Source organism: Oncorhynchus kisutch, linkage group LG2, assembly GCF_002021735.2.
Source record: "Oncorhynchus kisutch isolate 150728-3 linkage group LG2, Okis_V2, whole genome shotgun sequence".
NCBI classification, from domain to species: Eukaryota; Metazoa; Chordata; class Actinopteri; order Salmoniformes; family Salmonidae; genus Oncorhynchus; species Oncorhynchus kisutch.
The window spans coordinates 77,411,121-77,430,722 of NC_034175.2; the positions used below are offsets into that span (position 1 = coordinate 77,411,121).

A 19,602-nucleotide genomic window follows, 5' to 3' on the forward strand; every position below is an offset into this window, starting at 1 on the left:
GAAGGAACAGGTTGCCTAGCGGTTAGAGGAGGAACAGGTAACCTAGCGGTTAGATAAGGAACAGGTAGCCTAGCGGTTAGAGAAGGAACAGGTAGCCTAGCGGTTAGAGGAGGAACAGGTAGTCTAGCTGTTAGAGAAGCAACAGGTAGCCAAGCGGTTAGAGGAGGAACAGGTAGCCTAGCGGTTAGAGAAGGAACAGGTAGCCTAGCGGTTAGAGGAGGAACAGGTAGCTTAGCGGTTAGAGGAGGAACCGGTAGCCTAGCGGTTAGAGAAGGAACAGGTTGCCTAGCGGTTAGAGGAGGAACAGGTAACCTAGCGGTTAGATAAGGAACAGGTAGCCTAGCGGTTAGAGGAGGAACAGGTAGCCTAGCGGTTAGAGGAGGAACAGGTAGTCTAGCTGTTAGAGAAGCAACAGGTAGCCAAGCGGTTAGAGGAGGAACAGGTAGCCTAGCGGTTAGAGAAGGAACAGGTAGCCTAGCGGTTAGAGGAGGAACAGGTAGCTTAGCGGTTAGAGGAGGAACCGGTAGCCTAGCGGTTAGAGAAGGAACAGGTTGCCTAGCGGTTAGAGGAGGAACAGGTAACCTAGCGGTTAGATAAGGAACAGGTAGCCTAGCGGTTAGAGAAGGAACAGGTAGCCTAGCGGTTAGAGGAGGAACAGGTAGCCTAGCGGTTAGAGGAGGAACAGGTAGCCTAGCGGTTAGAGAAGGAACAGGTTGCCTAGCGGTTAGAGGAGGAACAGGTAGCCTAGCGGTTAGAGAAGGAACAGGTAGCCTAGCGGTTAGAGAAGGAACAGGTAGCCTAGCGGTTAGAGAAGGAACAGGTAGCCTAGCGGTTAGAGGAGTTTAGAGAAGCATTCGAATCCCAGCTCCGACTGGAAACATCTGGTGTCGTCAGTGAAACCAGAGGGTTGCTGACATCATCCTGGATATTGTCGCCTGTTGTTATGCCCTTGAGCAAGGTACTAAGTCTTGTCTGGTTCTTGTTCAGATGCTAGAGATGTGGGTGAAGGAGGAGACCTCAGCCACCAGAACCTCCATCTTAGAGAAGTGGTCCCGTCTCCAGGGACTGGACCAGCACACAGCCATGCTCAAATACATGAACATCATCAAGGAGTGGCCTGGATATGGGTCCACACTGTTCGACGTGGAGGTAAATACATACATACAGGTGTAATGTAAAGTATTCTACTGTGGTGAATAGGGCTAGGGAGGATACTGTGGTGAATAGGGCTAGGGAGGATACTGTGGTGAATAGGGCTAGGGAGGATACTGTGGTGAACAGGGCTAGGGAGGATACTGTGGTGAATAGGGCTAGGGAGGATACTGTGGTGAATAGGGCTAGGGATGATACTGTGGTGAATAGGGCTAGGGATGATACTGTGGTGAATAGGGCTAGGGATGATACTGTGGTGAATAGGGCTAGGGATGATACTGTGGTGAATAGGGCTAGGGATGATACTGTGGTGAATAGGGCTAGGGATGATACTGTGGTGAATATGGCTAGGGAGGATACTGTGATGACTAGGGCTAGGGATGATACTGTGGTGAATAGGGCTAGGGATGATACTGTGGTGAATAGGGCTAGGGAGGATACTGTGGTGACTAGGGCTAGGGATGATACTGTGGTGACTAGGGCTAGGGAGGATACTGTGGTGACTAGGGCTAGGGAGGATACTGTGGTGAATAGGGCTAGGGATGATACTGTGGTGAATAGGGCTAGGGATGATACTGTGGTGAATAGGGCTAGGGATGATACTGTGGTGAATAGGGCTAGGGATGATACTGTGGTGAATAGGGCTAGGAATGATACTGTGGTGAATAGGGCTAGGGATGATACTGTGGTGAATTGGGCTAGGGAGGATACTGTGGTGAATAGGGCTAGGGATGATACTGTGGTGAATAGGGCTAGGGAGGATACTGTGGTGACTAGGGCTAGGGATGATACTGTGGTGACTAGGGCTAGGGAGGATACTGTGGTGACTAGGGCTAGGGATGATACTGTGGTGAATAGGGCTAGGGATGATACTGTGGTGAATAGGGTTAGGGTATTTGATTCATTCATTCCTTTAACTTTGTATCTGACCTGCTGTATGTCTCTGTTTCCTCAGTGTAAAGAAGGAGGCTTTCCTCATGACCTGTGGCTGAGTGTGAGTGCAGAGAACGTGTCGGTCTACAAGAGAGGAGAACCCAAACCTCTGGAGACGTTCCCCTACGAACACATAATCTTCTTCGGATCTCCCCAGGCCACGACTTATAAAATCACAGTGGACGACAGAGAGATGTTCTTTGAGACACCTCTGGTACAGTATTACACCATAATACAACATTATAGAAGCAGTAGCCTGGTCCCAGGTCTGTTTATAACACCAGATTAGGCTTTGCAGCCTTTCAGTAGCCTGGTCCCAGGTCTGTTTATGCTCATGCCAAGATGTTTGTCTAGACAATGAATGACAGGGAGTTGACATGATAGCAAATAGACTGGTATCCCAGGCTAGCCTTTCAGAACGTCAACCAACAAGGCCTTGTGTGGCTGTTATGAACACATACACTTCAAGAGTTTGGGGTCACTTAGAAATGTCCTTGTTTTTGAAAGAAAAGCCAAATGTTTTGTTCATTAAAATAACATAAAATTGATCCGAAATACAGTGTAGACATTGCTAATGTTGTAAATTACTATTGTAGCTGGAAACAGCTGATTTTTAATGGAATATCTGCCTAGGCGTACAGAGGCCCATTATCAGCAACCATCACTACTGTGTTCTAATGGCACGTTGTGTTAGCTAATCCAAGCCAGTTTGCGCTGTTCTGTGAAGGGAGTAGTACACAGCATTGTACGAGATCTTCAGTGTCTTGAAAATGTCTTGCATGGAATAGCCTTTATTTCTGAGAACAAGAATAGACTGACGAATTTCAGAAGAAAGTTATTTGTTTCTGTCCATTTTGAGCCTGTAATCGAACCCACGAATGCTGATGCTCCAGATACTCAACTAGTCTAAAGAAGGCCAGTTGTATTGCTTCTTTAATCAGAAGTTTTCATCTGTTCTAACATAATTGCAAAAGGGTTTTCTAATGATCAATTAGCCTTTTTAAAATGATAAACTTGGATTAGCTAACACAACGTGCCATTGGAACACAGGAGTGATGGTTGCTGATAATGGGCATCTGTACGCCATTTTCCCTGCTGTTAAAACTGTATCCTCTGTGTTGTTTCAGGTTGGAGAGATCACCAAGATCATGAAAGCCTACATCAACATGATAGTGAAGAAGAGATGCAGTGTCAGATCTGTGTCCAGCTACGGAACCAACTGGATCAGGTGATTAGGGACAGGACAGGACACAGACCAGCTTGCTTCCCACCGCCCCAGGCTAACAGGACAGGACACAGACCAGTTGACTTCCCACTGCCCCAGGCTAACAGGACAGGACACAGACCAGTTGACTTCCCACTGCCCCAGGCTAACAGGACAGGACAGGACACAGCCCAGCTGGCTTCCCCTGCCCCAGGCTAACAGGACAGGACACAGACCAGTTGACTTCCCACTGCCCCAGGCTAACAGGACAGGACACAGACCAGTTGACCTCCCACCGCCCCAGGCTAACAGGACAGGACACAGACCAGTTGACTTCCCACTGCCACAGGCTAAAAGGCTAACAGGCTAACAGGACAGGACACAGACCAGTTGACTTCCCACTGCCACAGGCTAACAGGACAGGACACAGACCAGTTGACTTCCCACTGCCCCAGGCTAACAGGCTAACAGGACAGGACACAGACCAGTTGACTTCCCACTGCCACAGGCTAACATGCTAAAAGGCTAACAGGACAGGACACAGACCAGTTGACTTCCCACTGCCCCAGGCTAACAGGCTAACAGGACAGGACTCAGACCAGTTGACTTCCCACTGCCCCAGGCTAACAGGACAGGACACAGACCAGTTGACTTCCCACTGCCCCAGGCTAACAGGACAGGACACAGACCAGTTGACTTCCCACCGCCCCAGGCTAACAGGACAGGACACAGACCAATTGACTTCCCACTGCCACAGGCTAACAGGCTAAAAGGCTAACAGGACAGGACACAAACCAGTTGACTTCCCACTGCCACAGGCTAACAGGACAGGACACAGACCAGTTGACTTCCCACTGCCCCAGGCTAACAGGCTAACAGGACAGGACACAGACCAGTTGACTTCCCACTGCCACAGGCTAACATGCTAAAAGGCTAACAGGCTAACAGGATAGGACAGGACACAGCCCAGCTGGCTTCCCCTGCCCCAGGCTAACAGGCTAACAGGATAGGACAGGACACAGTCCATTTGGCTTCCCACCGCCCCAGGCTAACAGGCTAAAAGGCTAACACTACAAGGCTAAAATTCTTTGAAGACAAGAGGGACTGTTCTCCTCAACCCAGATGTCTGGATAACTGAAAGCTGTTAATCAGCTACTCAATATCTTGTTCACCTCCATTGACAACAAGAAATCTCATCTAGAAGATTCTAAGAACCATAGGACCGTAGTCTCTCATTGCATATATATGTGGTAAAGAGGTCAATGGAACTCGACCAAAACAATGGAAATGCCATGGAAACGTGTGGGGGAAAGATGCCGTGGGGGAAAGATCCAGATTCTCCTCATTGCCCCCCAGCAACATTAGCCTCAATAGCCTAGGCTATTGTTTCACACTCTGTTGAGGTAGAAATCGAAGTATAATGCTTGTATTGATGTCAACCCCAATACATGTTAATTTCATCGTCACCAATCAGCTGCGTTAAAGTTGAAAACTACTTTGACTACCACTACCAATTTTTGTATGCTAGCTATGCTACCAGCTTATACGAATGGGAGTTACTATTTAGCAGTCACATCTTCTGAATCTGAAAAGGGGCAACTTCTAAATGTTATGCAGTGAAAACAGACAAATATATCCAAATCGGACTTAAATTACCACATTTTGAGCCTATTGCAATACATCAATTAAATATTCACTTTGTTAGATCAGATTTGTTTGAATGTGCACCAATCCAGTGTTGTCCCTCTCCCCCTCCCCCATTTTTTTATTGTAACATATGAGTTGTTGATGCACACAACTATACCATTCTATATTTATAATGAGAAGAAGTGATTTGTCTCTCTAAGGATATACTATGTAATCATTATTGATCCTCAGGGCAGTCATTACTCATTACAATACTCTGTTTAGTAGCTACTCTATGCCACAGAATAGGAAAATAAGGTTTATAGACTTCCCCCTCGGGTTTGATGAGCAATATGAGTCCAATTTCAGACCACAGACCCAAGGAGTTGAACCTCTTTACATTTTAATGCCTTAAATAGTTTCACTGCTTCCATCCATGTTGTTATTCGACTACTTTGGACTGTAAGTAATAGTTTCACTGCTTCCATCCATGTTGTTATTCGACTACTTTGGACTGTAAGTAATAGTTTCACTGCTTCCATCCATGTTGTTATTCGACTACTTTGGACTGTAAGTAATAGTTTCACTGCTTCCATCCATGTTGTTATTCGACTACTTTGGACTGTAAGTAATAGTTTTGCCTTTCAGGAATGGCGTCCCCAAACAAGTGTATGTCAGGGTTAATAACTTGGTGGTTATAATCAGTTATAACACAGGTGGTCGAGGCTGCCATTTTACCCAGTGCCTGAGAAGCAGAGTTTAAACCACATGGTTTCAAATCTGGTGAAATGACACTTGCCTTTTATATATGACTAGAACAAACCAATACATATATGACTAGAACAAACCAATATATAGTCCGTTGCTTCTTCCTACTACTACATGTAGGTTGTTTATTTACACTAAAGGCTGTGGTTAATATAAACATGTGCTTATTTCTGTCAACCATGATTATAGAATTTAGTCTCCAGTATTTTAAATAATTTAAAGGTTATATTTTCTATTATGAAAATCATTTATTATTTTTTGTCTTTTTAATGATTGTGACTGAAACTGTTGTTTAATGAGAGCGTGATGTTTTGATGAGACAAGCAGGACATCTCTTGGTACTTCTGTTACTGAAGGATGAATTGTTATTTGGGTCTTTATGGGAGGGAGGGTGACATTGTCTCACGTCAGATGGGGTCACTCCTCCGCGATGCTTGTACCTCAACCGGTCTTGTAGGACGTGGAACTCATATTCAAATTGCAATATTGAGCATCCGCCATTCAACAAATTAAAACATAGTCCCTTATTATAATTTTATTTTTTTACATCACAGTGCTCTCGTATGATTCTCCGTGAAATAGGCAGATTAACTAGCTAGCTAAATTATTAAAAACGTTGTGACAGTGATTTAATAGTTTGCAATTGTGAGAAAATAAAAGCAAACCTTCGGCTCAAATTCTGTGGCAGGACCGTTGGTCGCCAGGCAGTGACTTGATCAGCTATGTTGCTATCTGTTGTAGCTCGCTAGCTTACTGACATAGTTAGCTAGCTAGTCAGCTAGCTCTTCCGTCACTGACATATACAAGCTTGCTTAGCCTGTTTAAATGACCCTGGAGTTGTAGACATGCAGCCCCACAATGAATAGGAAGTAGCTGTTAACAGAAATCAGTCCACAGATCAGCATGTTTCTCCGGATCGTATTGTTGGGTCAGCTGACTCGAGAGGCTCCTGCTTCATGAAAACTCATAATAATGGAAGCATTAGCACTACTAGCTACCGTAGCTTGCTAGCTAGCTTTTTTTGGAAGATTCACCATTGTGTGTGCAGCACTAAGAAGGTAGCTGGTTGGTTAGCAGTGTCGTTTCAGTCCAGATGATTTCAGGGACTGGCTCAGCTGTTGGACAAATGTATGCTTTCGTGCCCATTGTCAAACTTCAGAAATGCTGCTCATTGAAGCACAATAATCATTAGCTAGCTGTAAAAATGGGGCGACTAAGACTTCCTCACCAAAAAACATCAACATTATTGACATACTGTATTTGTGGTTTTACCATAGCTGAATTCAGACAGTTCTGAGGCAGGAATGAGGTTCAGCGGATGATGTCTCTTAGGTAATACATGTTCTAACGTCGTGACAGCCCGTTGTAGCCGGGCTTCTTTTGATCTATCCCATGATCCTTTGCGAGATACAAGACGGATCAGTGCAGGCGGAATCCACGTGCTATCTGATGGAAGACAATGGGAGGCTGGGGTATTTACTGTGTGTAATTCTAATAGTCAGGATGAGAGGGTCAGTACTATAAGCAGACACAGGCTGTTTCTCAGCTCTGTGTGTGCGTCTGAATTGGCACCCTATTCCTTATATAGTGCACTACTTTTGACATGTTCCAAATGGCACCCTAGTCCCTATATAGTGCACTACTTTTGACCAGGGCCCTATGGCACCCTAGTCCCTATATAGTGCACTACTTTAGACTGGGACCTATAGGGAATAGGGTACCATTAGGGATGCCGACCCTGTCTGTTTTTTCTGGCCAGCTGCCGGCAGCCACACCAGAACTACTGGTATGTTCCCCTTGACCATTACTGTACTTATGACATGTTTCTGTTTATTTGGAGAGAGAGAAAAAGAGAAACAATCTGGAAATGATTTTTTTGTTGTAACTGGATTTACAAGATGCTTTAATAAATGATTGTATTTATAACCTGTTTGGCGTTGTCTGTACAGAGTTGTCTGGATAACAACACGTAGCTACAGTACTATGAAACAAAAGCAGTTTCTGGCCATTGGAATAACAAAAACAGTTTTGATACTAATGTAGCTATATCTTACACAAAATCCTGCCTTTTTAGAAAATGTAGCTTCTTCAGAAAAAATATAAAGCTACTTTGCAAGTAGCTAATATTTCACCAAAGAGAAGCAAAAAGCACACTGACATCACTAGAAAATTCATGCAACCAAGCAACACAGCCCTAAGGAGCTCGACTAGCAACACAACCCTAAGGAGCTCGACTAGCAACACAGCCCTAAGGAGCTCGACTAGCAACACAACCCTAAGGAGCTCGACTAGCAACACAGCCCTAAGGAGCTCGACTAGCAACACAACCCTAAGGAGCTCGACTAGCAACACAACCCTAAGGAGCTCGACTAGCAACACAACCCTAAGGAGCTCGACTAGCAACACAACCCTAAGGAGCTCGACTAGCAACACAACCCTAAGGAGCTCGACTAGCAACACAACCCTAAGGAGCTCAACTAGCAACACAACCCTAAGGAGCTCGACTAGCAACACAGCCCTAAGGAGCTCGACTAGAAACACATCCCTAAGGAGCTCGACTAGGAACACAGCCCTAAGGAGCTCGACTAGGAACACAGCCCTAAGGAGCTCGACTAGGAACACAGCCCTAAGGAGCTCGACTAGGAACACAGCCCTAAGGAGCTCGACTAGGAACACAGCCCTAAGGAGCTCGACTAGGAACACAGCCCTAAGGAGCTCGACTAGGAACACAGCCCTAAGGAGCTCGACTAGGAACACAGCCCTAAGGAGCTCGACTAGGAACATAACCCTAAGGAGCTCGACTAGGAACACAGCCCTAAGGAGCTCGACTACCCTGCCGCCCCAGTATGCTGCTTACTTATTTGGAAACTCAATTTGATTTAGTTATTTGATGATTTCTTGACTGGAACTGTCCATATATATTCATTCTGGAAAATTGTGGAGGGTTTTTTCTTTGCAGTGTTTTAATAATCAATCAATGTTTTACTGAAAGATATTTTCATTTGGGTGCAGGACAAAAGAGTTACTGAGAGAAGAACACCAGGGTTGTGTTAAGATGGCACAAAACGTTTTTTAAATGACTGCCAGCAAATATTAAAATTGTACACATTCAGGTAGAATGTACAGCACAGCACTACATTTCAACACTCAGTTTCAAAAAATGTGTCCTGTTTCTTGCCTACTTGAATGCGACCGAGTCTCTTTAATAAGTGTTGTTCTGGTTAACTACTAGCCATGCTTTGTGGTTTTAGTCTGGGTTTGTGTATAAGCACTTTGTGACATCTGCTGATGTAAAAAGGTCTTTATAAACATGTGATTTGATGTTGCGTTTATATTTTTGTTCAGTGTACATTAGTCTATGATTGCCACGGCTCAAACATCTTCGAGAGGCTTCATTGATTAACGAACATGTATCTTTACACACTTCATACGTTGATTTATCCAGGTGATAGAATAAGCTGTCGAATTTAGCTTTTAATTCACGGGAGCGCGCATTAATCCGATTTGCGCGCTCGCGTGAGCACGGTCACGAAAAAATATATAGACACGTGACCCAGTGAACCAATTAGAGTTTAAAACCCCTATGCGCGCTCCTGGTCGACAAACAGAAGACGGAGAGAGTTGGGGAAAAATAAGCGCAAACATTTAGCAATCTGTCTGTAAATTAGTACATATCAGAGCATTAACTAGCTACACAATGTCTGAAGAAAAGCCAAAGGTAAGAAATGTTGTGTGTGATTGAATATTTTCCGTATTTCCTTGTCTAGCGTACTAATATGTTGGTGATAACCGTAGGTTGCCAGATTCCGATTTGAGCGGGTAAAAAGAGAAAACAAAGGTTGTTTGATTTGTGGACATTTTGTAACGTTTTGCGTGTAGAAAATTTGGGCTAACTGGCCAGTTATCTGATAGATGTAGTGTACTATATCCATTCCTGTTTTTGTAAAGTGATGGTTTTCAGTGAAACAGCGCCATTGTGACTTTTCTGCGCCGGTTGGAGTAGAGACCAACGGCATTATCACTCTGCGGCTTTATGAGCTAACTAGCTAGCATGCTAACGTTAGCTGGAGCTGCCGCCCTACTGATGGCTGACCAGTTAGCCATCTAGTTAGCTGGAGCTGCCGCCCCACTGATGGCTGACCAGTTAGCCATCTAGGTTAGCATGGCTCTTGCTGTTAGAGCTAGCATGCTAACGTTAGATGGAGCTGCCGCCCCACTGATGGCTGACCAGTTAGCCATCTAGGTTAGCATGGCTCTTGCTGTTAGAGCTAGCATGCTAACGTTAGATGGAGCTGCCGCCCCACTGATGGCTGACCAGTTAGCCATCTAGGTTAGCATGGCTCTTGCTGTTAGAGCTAGCATGCTAACGTTAGATGGAGCTGCCGCCCCACTGATGGCTCACCAGTTAGCCATCTAGGTTAGCGTGGCTCTTGCTGTTAGAGCTAACTAGCTAAACTATTGCTAGCTACAAAGGCTAAACACAAATGTTTGACACCGAGATATTAACTCGCCGACAGACTGTGAACTCGTCAACCTACCAGTGCTGTTATGCTCGTCCTACACTGCCGTTTTTTGTGACAATGTTGTGTAATTGTGCGATGCAGGGCTCCCTTACAAAAGAGACACTTTGTCCCAATGGGACTCTGCTAAAATGAAGGTACATTAAAATACAACCGTTAGCAGTGTGGTAGCTAACGTAGTTTTATTAGATGGAGTTGCCGTGACTAGTTAGCTAACATCTTCATGTTACAATGCCCGTCGAGATGCTTTAATTTTAGCCAGAAAGTTTGCTCCATCTAATGCATAACATTAACTGTTAAACTGTAGCTTTTAAGCTGGGCCCGAGAAATTGAGAAACGGGTTCTATCTCAAGGCCATCAGACTGTGCCATCACTAACATTGAGGCTGCTGCCCACATTGAGACCCAATCACGGTTCATTTTAAATGTCACTAAAGTTTACATATCTTACATTACTCATATCACCTGTATATACAGTATTTTATACCATCTACTGCATCTTGCCTATGCCACTCGGTCCATCGCTTATCCATACTTATATGTACATATTCTCATTCACCCCATTAGATTTGTGTGTATTAGGTAGTTGTGAAATTGTTAGATATTACTGCACTGTCAGAACTAGAAGCACAAGTATTTCCCTACACTCGCATTAACATCTAACCATGTGTTATATCACCAATAAAATGTGATTTTGATATAAACAATGTAGCTATTGTCTCTGAAATGCACCCGTTCCCCACTGTTTTTTCAGGAAGGAGTGAAGACTGAAAACGACCACATCAACCTTAAGGTTGCAGGTCAAGATGGGTCAGTAGTCCAGTTCAAAATTAAAAGGCACACTCCGCTCAGCAAGCTGATGAAGGCGTACTGCGAAAGACAGGTGAGGCTGTCCTTAGAGTTTACATTCATCTGTCTACTTTTCTGCTCGTATAAGACAATGTTAAGCTTTGAGGCTGATTGTACAACCTTACAGGGCAACTCCTGACCACAGTAACGTGCTAGATGAGCCTGACAGTGTTTTCTCTCCCCTCATCTTTTATTTCAGGGTTTGTCAATTAGACAGATACGGTTTAGGTTTGACGGACAGCCAATCAATGAGACCGACACACCTGCACAGGTAGGTGACACTCACTTTCGGTGTAGTCCTCTAATGCAAAAGATTCAGAAGAAGTTATAACCTGTACAGATGGAGTTACAAGTACACTGACCATTCTATGTATTTGTGTTGTCAGCTTGAGATGGAAGACGAGGATACTATTGATGTATTTCAACAACAGACCGGAGGAGGCTCCTCCCCCTCAGAGGCTTCTCTTAAAGGTGTATGGACCCTCTGAGGACAGAAACACAGTTGATGAGCAGCAACTTTTTTTTAATTAAATAATGGTCCCGCTTTTTTGTGTGTGATTGATCTGCTCGTAGCCATGGTCTTATTCTTTTCGAGATGGATTTCATGCCACCAATCCACAAATATCTTGTTTATATTCATATTGAGGATGAACTATAAACTGCTTGTTTTGGAGAATGTGTTTGTTTCACACACAGTGGGGGGGTTCAATGGGGGGGGGGGGGGGGTTCAACTCATTCAGGGTTTGTCCCAAATGGCACCCTATTCCTCTTACAGTGCTCTACACTAAAAAAAAGTAGTGCACTATAGGGTGCCATTTGGGACACAGCTTAAATCTACCATAGGTTGAGGGACTTAGTGTTGAACAGGTCTCATTAATATGCAAAATTATATTTTAATTTTTTTTGTCTGTTTTTAAGTACATTTTGCAAAATATGCAGTTCAATTGTAATTTTAAACCTGTACAATGTGTTGAAGGAATATTGGTGACTGGGGTGCTCTACTGCTGGTGCCATTAGATTGACTTGCTTTGTCTCTGAAACAAAGGCTTTACTAAAGTGAACAGAAACGTCTATGATGGAAAAGAGTTTCAGGTCTATTTTCAACATCGCTTGAAAGAATGCAACTTACCTTTCACATGTCTGTTTGGTTTCTACCCCCCCTCACCCCTTCCACACAGATTTAAGGGAAGTAGTTGAGCTCCTGGTTTTAGCCCATCCCTCAATCAATATTTTGTGACAAAATAAAAGGGAATCCACCATGACTTCAACCTTTGACCTTTTTGTTTCTAATCAGACTTGATGAATCTTCCCACCTGCCTTCAGACTGTGGTGGACTTGACTAGGCAGCACGGGTCCACTAGTCCTTATGTTGCTCTAATGATTTGTACATTGTCTTTTACTACTGTATACAATAAATATAGTTTGGTACTCAGCTACCTTGTTTGTTTCCTTTTGGCTGCTGTATGAGGGATGCTGAAAGACTGTTGCTGTCTTCCTAGGCCACTTTAGGACATTTCAAACCGCACATCTTATCAAATAGGAAAAAGTATGTGGATGGTAATTAACTGGTCATTCACTTCACACAGAGCAAATCTGTTCTGAGACAGCTGTGTTTGAAGCTACAGTACTTCCAGCAAGGCGTGCTGTCACCTGTTAGTGTTTATTCTTCAGCATTTTCTGGAGGCTGTATTTAACTAGGCAAGTCCGTTACGAACCCATTCTTATTTACCATAACAGCCTACCATTAAAACCTGTCTAGAAATGACGGTAAGTCGTAGCCATAAATTAAAGGAAGCTTAGCTATTAGTCATTTCACAAAAATAATCTACTTTTCAATGACCGTGGACAGTGAAACCCTACAGTTTCCATACCTGCAGGAATTCTCTTGATTTGACTTGTTACATCGTCAAATGCAATACGACCCCCTGAGTAGGTAGAAACTTATTCACTTCAATACGACCCCGAGTAGGTAGAAACTTATTCACTTCAATACGACCCCCTGAGTAGGTAGAAACCTATTCACTTCAATACGACCCCCTGAGTAGGTAGAAACTCATTCACTTCAATACGACCCCTGAGTAGGTAGAAACTCATTCACTTCAATACGACCCCTGAGTAGGTAGAAACTCATTCACTTCAATACGACCCCGAGTAGGTAGAAACTCATTCACTTCAATACGACCCCGAGTAGGTAGAAACTCATTCACTTCAATACGACCCCCTGAGTAGGTAGAAACTCATTCACTTCAATACGACCCCCTGAGTAGGTAGAAACTTATTCACTTCAATACGACCCCCTGAGTAGGTAGAAACTCATTCACTTCAATACGACCCCTGAGTAGGTAGAAACTCATTCACTTCAATACGACCCCGAGTAGGTAGAAACTCATTCACTTCAATACGACCCCCTGAGTAGGTAGAAACTTATTCACTTCAATGCGACCCCCTGAGTAGGTAGAAACTTATTCACTTCAATACGACCCCCTGAGTAGGTAGAAACTTATTCACTTCAATACGACCCCCTGAGTAGGTAGAAACTCATTCACTTCAATACGACCCCCTGAGTAGGTAGAAACTCATTCACTTCAATACGACCCCCTGAGTAGGTAGAAACTTATTCACTTCAATACGACCCCCTGAGTAGGTAGAAACTCATTCACTTCAATACGACCCCCTGAGTAGGTAGAAACTCATTCACTTCAATACGACCCCCTGAGTAGGTAGAAACTTATTCACTTCAATACGACCCCCTGAGTAGGTAGAAACTCATTCACTTCAATACGACCCCCTGAGTAGGTAGAAACTCATTCACTTCAATACGACCCCCTGAGTAGGTAGAAACTTATTCACTTCAATACGACCCCCTGAGTAGGTAGAAATTCACTTCAATACGACCCCCTGAGTAGGTAGAAACTCATTCACTTCAATACGACCCCCTGAGTAGGTAGAAACTCATTCACTTCAATACGACCCCCTGAGTAGGTAGAAACTTATTCACTTCAATACGACCCCCTGAGTAGGTAGAAACTCATTCTCTCTACGGAGAGAAGCTATGTGCAGTTCAAACAAATCGTTCCAGTGAACTTAGTGTAGAGGTTAGGCACAGCCAAGTCACCTAGCAGTTTCATTTACCTGTTCCCACTTTAATAGTTCCTATCTGAGGTTAGACACAGTGTTTGTCTATGGAGATTGCATAGTTGTGTGTTTGATTTCATACACCTGTCAGCAACAGGTGTGGCTGAAATAGAACCCACTCATTTGAAGGGATGTCCACATATAGTAAATGTAATGCATGTGAATTTGTAAATGAAGGTGGGTCATTGGAGGATATGTTGTAGTTGAACTTGATATTGAGTTTCTTAAATAGAGGGGCAGATGGAGCCAATTGTAGTCAGAGGTGACTAGTCTTGCACATTTCTTTTGAAGGATGTGTAATTGATAAACCAAACCACTAATCTTTCTGATAATCCTGATGGACTCATGTCTGATTTCTGTGTTATTACCTATATATATTGTTGTTCTGTCTATCTATTGATCGTTCATATATTAGCTACAAAGCAACGCATCATGTCAGAAATCTCAGTAAAGAACGGTCTGGAATTGACCAATGGGGACACCTTTAATGTCATACACAACACCATTCAATACGAGTGTCTAACCTATAGCGGTGAGCTTTAGACACGCCCACTGATTTAGATACACCCACTGCTTTATATACGCCCACTGCTTTAGGCACACCCACTGCTTTAGACACACCCACTGCTGCTTTAGACACGCCCACTGTTGCTTTAGATACGCCCACTGCTTTAGACACACCCACTGTTTTATATACGCCCACTGCTTTAGACACGCCCACTGCTTTAGACATGCCCACCCCTTCCAACACGCCCACTGCTTTAGACACGCCCACTGCTTAAGACATGCCCACCCCTTCCAACACGCCCACTGCTTTAGACACACCCACCGATTTAGCCACACCCACTTATTTAGACACGCCCACTCCTTCCAACACGCCCACTGCATTAGACACACCCATTCCTTCCAACACGCCCACTCCTCCCAACACGCCCACTCCTTTCAACACGCCCACTGCTTCCAACACGCCCACTGCTTCCAACACACCCACTCCTTCCAACACACCCACTGCTTCCAACACACCCACTGCTTCCAACACACCCACTCCTTCCAACACACCCACTCCTTCCAACACACCCACTGCTTCCAACACACCCACTGCTTCCAACACGCCCACTCCTTCCAACACACCCACTCCTTCCAACACGCCCACTCCTTTCAACACACCCAATCCTTCCAACACACCCAATCCTTCCAACACACCCACTCCTTCCAACACACCCACTGCTTCCAACACACCCACTCCTTCCAACACACCCACTGCTTCCAACACACCCACTGCTTCCAACACACCCCCTGCTTCCAACACACCCACTGCTTCCAACACGCCCACTGCTTCCAACACGCCCACTCCTTCCAACACACCCACTCCTTCCAACATGCCCACTGCATTAGACACACCCATCCCTTCCAACACGCCCACTCCTTCCAACACGCCCACTCCTTTCAACACGCCCACTGCTTCCAACACGCCCACTGCTTCCAACACACCCACTCCTTCCAACACACCCACTGCTTCCAACACACCCACTGCTTCCAACACACCCACTCCTTCCAACACACCCACTGCTTCCAACACACCCACTGCTTCCAACACGCCCACTCCTTCCAACACACCCACTCCTTCCAACACGCCCACTCCTTTCAACACACCCAATCCTTCCAACACACCCAATCCTTCCAACACACCCACTCCTTCCAACACACCCACTGCTTCCAACACACCCACTCCTTCCAACACACCCACTGCTTCCAACACACCCACTGCTTCCAACACACCCCCTGCTTCCAACACACCCACTCCTTCCAACACACCCACTGCTTCCAACACACCCACTGCTTCCAACACGCCCACTGCATTAGACACACCCATTCCTTCCAACACGCCCACTCCTTTCAACACGCCCACTCCTTCCAACACACCCACTCCTTCCAACACGCCCACTCCTTTCAACACGCCCACTACTCAGAGACCAGTTCAGGAAGCAGCTAGCTCCACTGGACATATTTGGTGGGGAATGGAACACTCACAAAAAAGATGGCAGTTTTGAAACTGCAGTAAATGTGCAGTAACTGCAGTTGACTGGTATTTTGGACATAGTAATTGCATTATAACTGCAGTAAAAACATTTTTTATTTTGGATGCAGTATTTTCCGCATACTGCAGTTATACTGCACTCTATATCTGCAGGTATACTGCACTCTATATCTGCAGGTATACTGCACTCTATATCTGCAGGTATACTGCACTCTATATCTGCAGGTATACTGCACTCTATATCTGCAGGTATACTGCACTCTATATCTGCAGGTATACTGCACTCTATATCTGCAGGTATACTGCACTCTATATCTGCAGGTATACTGCACTCTGACTGCAATCTTTTTCAATAAGGGAAATTTCACCCGGGAACATTCTACATTCTGAGAATTATCTGGCTCCTGTGGTAGAACCAAAAACGGTCAACTCTGTGGTAGAACCAAAAACAGTCAACTCTGTGGTAGAACCAAAAACAGTCAACTCTGTGGTAGAACCAAAAACAGTCAACTCTGTGGTAGAACCAAAAACAGTCAACTCTGTGGTAGAACCAAAAACGGTCAACTCTGTGGTAGAACCAAAAACGGTCAACTCTGTGGTAGAACCAAAAACAGTCAACTCTGTGGTAGAACCAAAAACGGTCAACTCTGTGGTAGAACCAAAAACAGTCAACTCTGTGGTATAACCAAAAACGGTCAACTCTGTGGTAGAACCAAAAACGGTCAACTCTGTGGTAGAACCAAAAACAGTCAACTCTGTGGTAGAACCAAAAACGGTCAACTCTGTGGCAGAACCAAAAACGGTCAACTCTGTGGTAGAACCAAAAACAGTCAACTCTGTGGTAGAACCAAAAACGGTCAACTCTGTGGTAGAACCAAAACAGTCAACTCTGTGGTAGAACCTAAAACAGTTTACTCTGTGGTAGAACCTAAAACAGTTTACTCTGTGGTAGAACTGTGGCACCTGCTGGACACGCTCACCATCCACTAAACTAGAGGAGACTACTCCTCCGGCCACACGGTGGCGCTGTCTGCGTATGAAGGGATTCTCTTTTTACATAGCAGCGTCTGCATGGTTCCTCTGTTTTTATGTTAAGAGGTAAAGTTTACTGTTTTGAATCCTGTTGTGAGGAAGTGTTTAGGATCATCAAAAGGAGTTTAATAAATATCATGCACATGTTTCATTTGTTACAGAAAGCGTTTGTTTACATTCACAGTATGTTTCGAAGGATCTGCTTTTAAAGGTAGGAGAGCTGTCTACTTGCTATCTTGATTGTTAGCTAACTAGTTTAGAGTATGATTCATCTGACTGTAAACTAGCTCTAGCTAGATAGCCAACTAACGTTAACGTTGCTTTGCAAGCTGATTATGAGAGCTCATCTCTCCAATGTCAGAACTACCTTGCTATGCTACAAGCTACTGATCTTGGCGAAGCGGTCTCACTGCATCTCAGTGCAAGAGGCGTCACTGTAGTCCCTGGTTCGAATCCTGGCTGCATCACATCCGGCCGTGATTGGGAGTCCCATAGAGCCGCCGGGTTTGGATGGGGCAGGCCGTCATTGTAAATAATAGTTTGTTCTTAAATAACTGACTTGCATAGTTAAATAAAGGTCATAAAAACGTGGGTCATGGTTAAGTTTTTAAAGCTAGCCATCTACTGTATCTTCGCTACTAACCAACTCTTTGTCTATGGGGTTCTGCCTGCTTCAATGTTTCGCCTTTTATCGTTGTGGTTCTGCTTACGAATTCATTTTCTGCTGAACTGATATCTCAAACATGAACTTATCTATAACATTATGAACTGCTGAATAAAGGAGGCTCACAATGTATTGGAGTTTTACTCACTGTCAACATGATCTGACGCACTTCAAATCAAAGTAGGTCTGGACGATATGGACAAAATATCATATTGTGTGTTTTTTTTATTAGACGGTTATACGGTATTTTATGTTTTAGAATAATACAAGTTAAAAATGTTCTTTATGAGTAGTGCGTGACCCTAGGGTGGCAACACATACTGACTGTACATTGAGTGTTATATACTCTTCAATTAAACTTCAACCCAAAATGATTTTCAGCATTTAAATCTATTTCTGCATTTCCTGCACTCATGTGAGATCATTTCCACACTGCCACGTAGGGCTGGACGATATGGGCAAACAATCTAGGCCTTATTTTTAAACACATGTTGGAATTGCAATTTGACTTGTGATTTAGAGAAACACTTGGGTGAACTGTTGGAATCGTGGAAAATAATGGTTATTTGAATTCTATAGTTACAAGTGGGCACTTTGAATACAATTTGACATGACAACAAATGAAAATGCCAGGGAGGAGTTATTGTCACAGGGTAGGAACCACAGTGTTTACAAGTGTTTCATAGGGGACCCTAATTTTTCACTACATTGAATGTTTTCACTTCGCTACATATTCTTGCTTAGCGTGTTTTTCTTTGGTTTAGGTTTACAACATCACTGGTATTATCAGTCCCTTTGGAAGGTATTCAGACCCCTTGACTCTTCCCACATTTTAATAGGTTACGGCCTTATTCTAAAATTGATTAAATCGTTTTTTTCCCTCAATCTATACACACTACCCCACAAAAACAGGTTATTAGAGATTCTTGCTAATTTATTACAAAAAAAAAATCACATTAACATAAGTATTCAGACCCTTTACTCAGTACTTTGTTGAAGCACCTTTGGCAGTGATTACAGCCTCCAGTCTTCTTGGGTTTGATGCTACAAGCTTGGTTTCTCCCATTCTTCTCTGCAGATCCTCTCAAGCTCTGTCAGGTTGGATGGGGAGCGTCACTGCACAGCTATTTTCAGGTCTCTCCAGAGATGTTCGATCAGGTTCAAGTCTGGGCTCTGGCTGGGCCACTGAAGGACATTCAGAGACTTGTCCCGAAGCCACTCCTGTGTTTTCTTGGCTGTGTGCTTAGTGTCGTTGTCCTGTTGGAAGGTGAACCTTCGCCCCCAATCTGAGGTCCTGAGCGCTCTGGAGCAGGTTTTCATTAACGATCTCTCAGTACTTTGCTCTGTTCATCTTTGCCTTGATCCTGACTAGTCTCCCAGTCTCTGCCGCTGCAAAACATCCCCACAGCATGATGCTGCCACCACCATGCTTCACAATAGGTGCCAGGTTTCCTCCAGATGTGACACTTGGCATTCAGGCCAAAGAGTTCAATCTTGGTTTCATCAGACCAGAGAATTTAGTTTCTCATGGTCTGAGAGTCCTTTAGGTGCCTTTTGGCAAACTTCAAGCAGGCTGTCATGTGCCTTTTACTGAGGAGTGGCTTCTGTCTGGCCACTCTACTATAAAGCCCTGATTGGTGGAGTGCTGCAGAGATGGTTGAGGAGGAGGAGGAGGAGAAGAA

General features: G+C 44.3%; 2 protein-coding genes across 2 annotated transcripts in view; both read left to right on the forward strand.

The window, feature by feature from the left end:
• LOC109884202 (unconventional myosin-X) overlaps positions 1 to 7,613 on the forward strand; it is a 182,770-nt gene extending 175,157 nt beyond the window's left edge. The window contains exons 37-39 of the mRNA XM_031802382.1: positions 988 to 1,149; positions 2,108 to 2,299; positions 3,213 to 7,613. Coding sequence (XP_031658242.1) covers positions 988 to 1,149; positions 2,108 to 2,299; positions 3,213 to 3,317 — 459 coding nt within the window. The 3' untranslated portion in view covers positions 3,318 to 7,613. The remainder of the gene's footprint in view (positions 1 to 987; positions 1,150 to 2,107; positions 2,300 to 3,212) is intronic.
• A 1,641-nt stretch (positions 7,614 to 9,254) lies between these two features.
• LOC109871095 (small ubiquitin-related modifier 3) lies at positions 9,255 to 12,487 on the forward strand. Its single transcript, XM_020461928.2, has 4 exons — positions 9,255 to 9,401; positions 10,957 to 11,085; positions 11,251 to 11,322; positions 11,438 to 12,487. The coding sequence occupies exons 1-4, from the start codon at positions 9,381 to 9,383 to the stop codon at positions 11,537 to 11,539; spliced, it is 324 nt and encodes a 107-aa protein (XP_020317517.1). The 5' UTR covers positions 9,255 to 9,380; the 3' UTR covers positions 11,540 to 12,487.
• The last annotated feature ends 7,115 nt before the right edge of the window (positions 12,488 to 19,602 follow it).

What these genes read in the sequence shown, in the direction of transcription:
- LOC109871095 (XM_020461928.2), top strand. Translation starts at nt 9,381, where the DNA reads ATGTCTGAAGAAAAGCCAAAG. An exon ending in TGTCTGAAGAAAAGCCAAAG is followed by an intron (nt 9,402 to 10,956) that starts GTAAGAAATGTT and finishes CTGTTTTTTCAG; the next exon opens with GAAGGAGTGAAGACTGAAAA. An exon ending in AGGCGTACTGCGAAAGACAG is followed by an intron (nt 11,086 to 11,250) that starts GTGAGGCTGTCC and finishes CTTTTATTTCAG; the next exon opens with GGTTTGTCAATTAGACAGAT.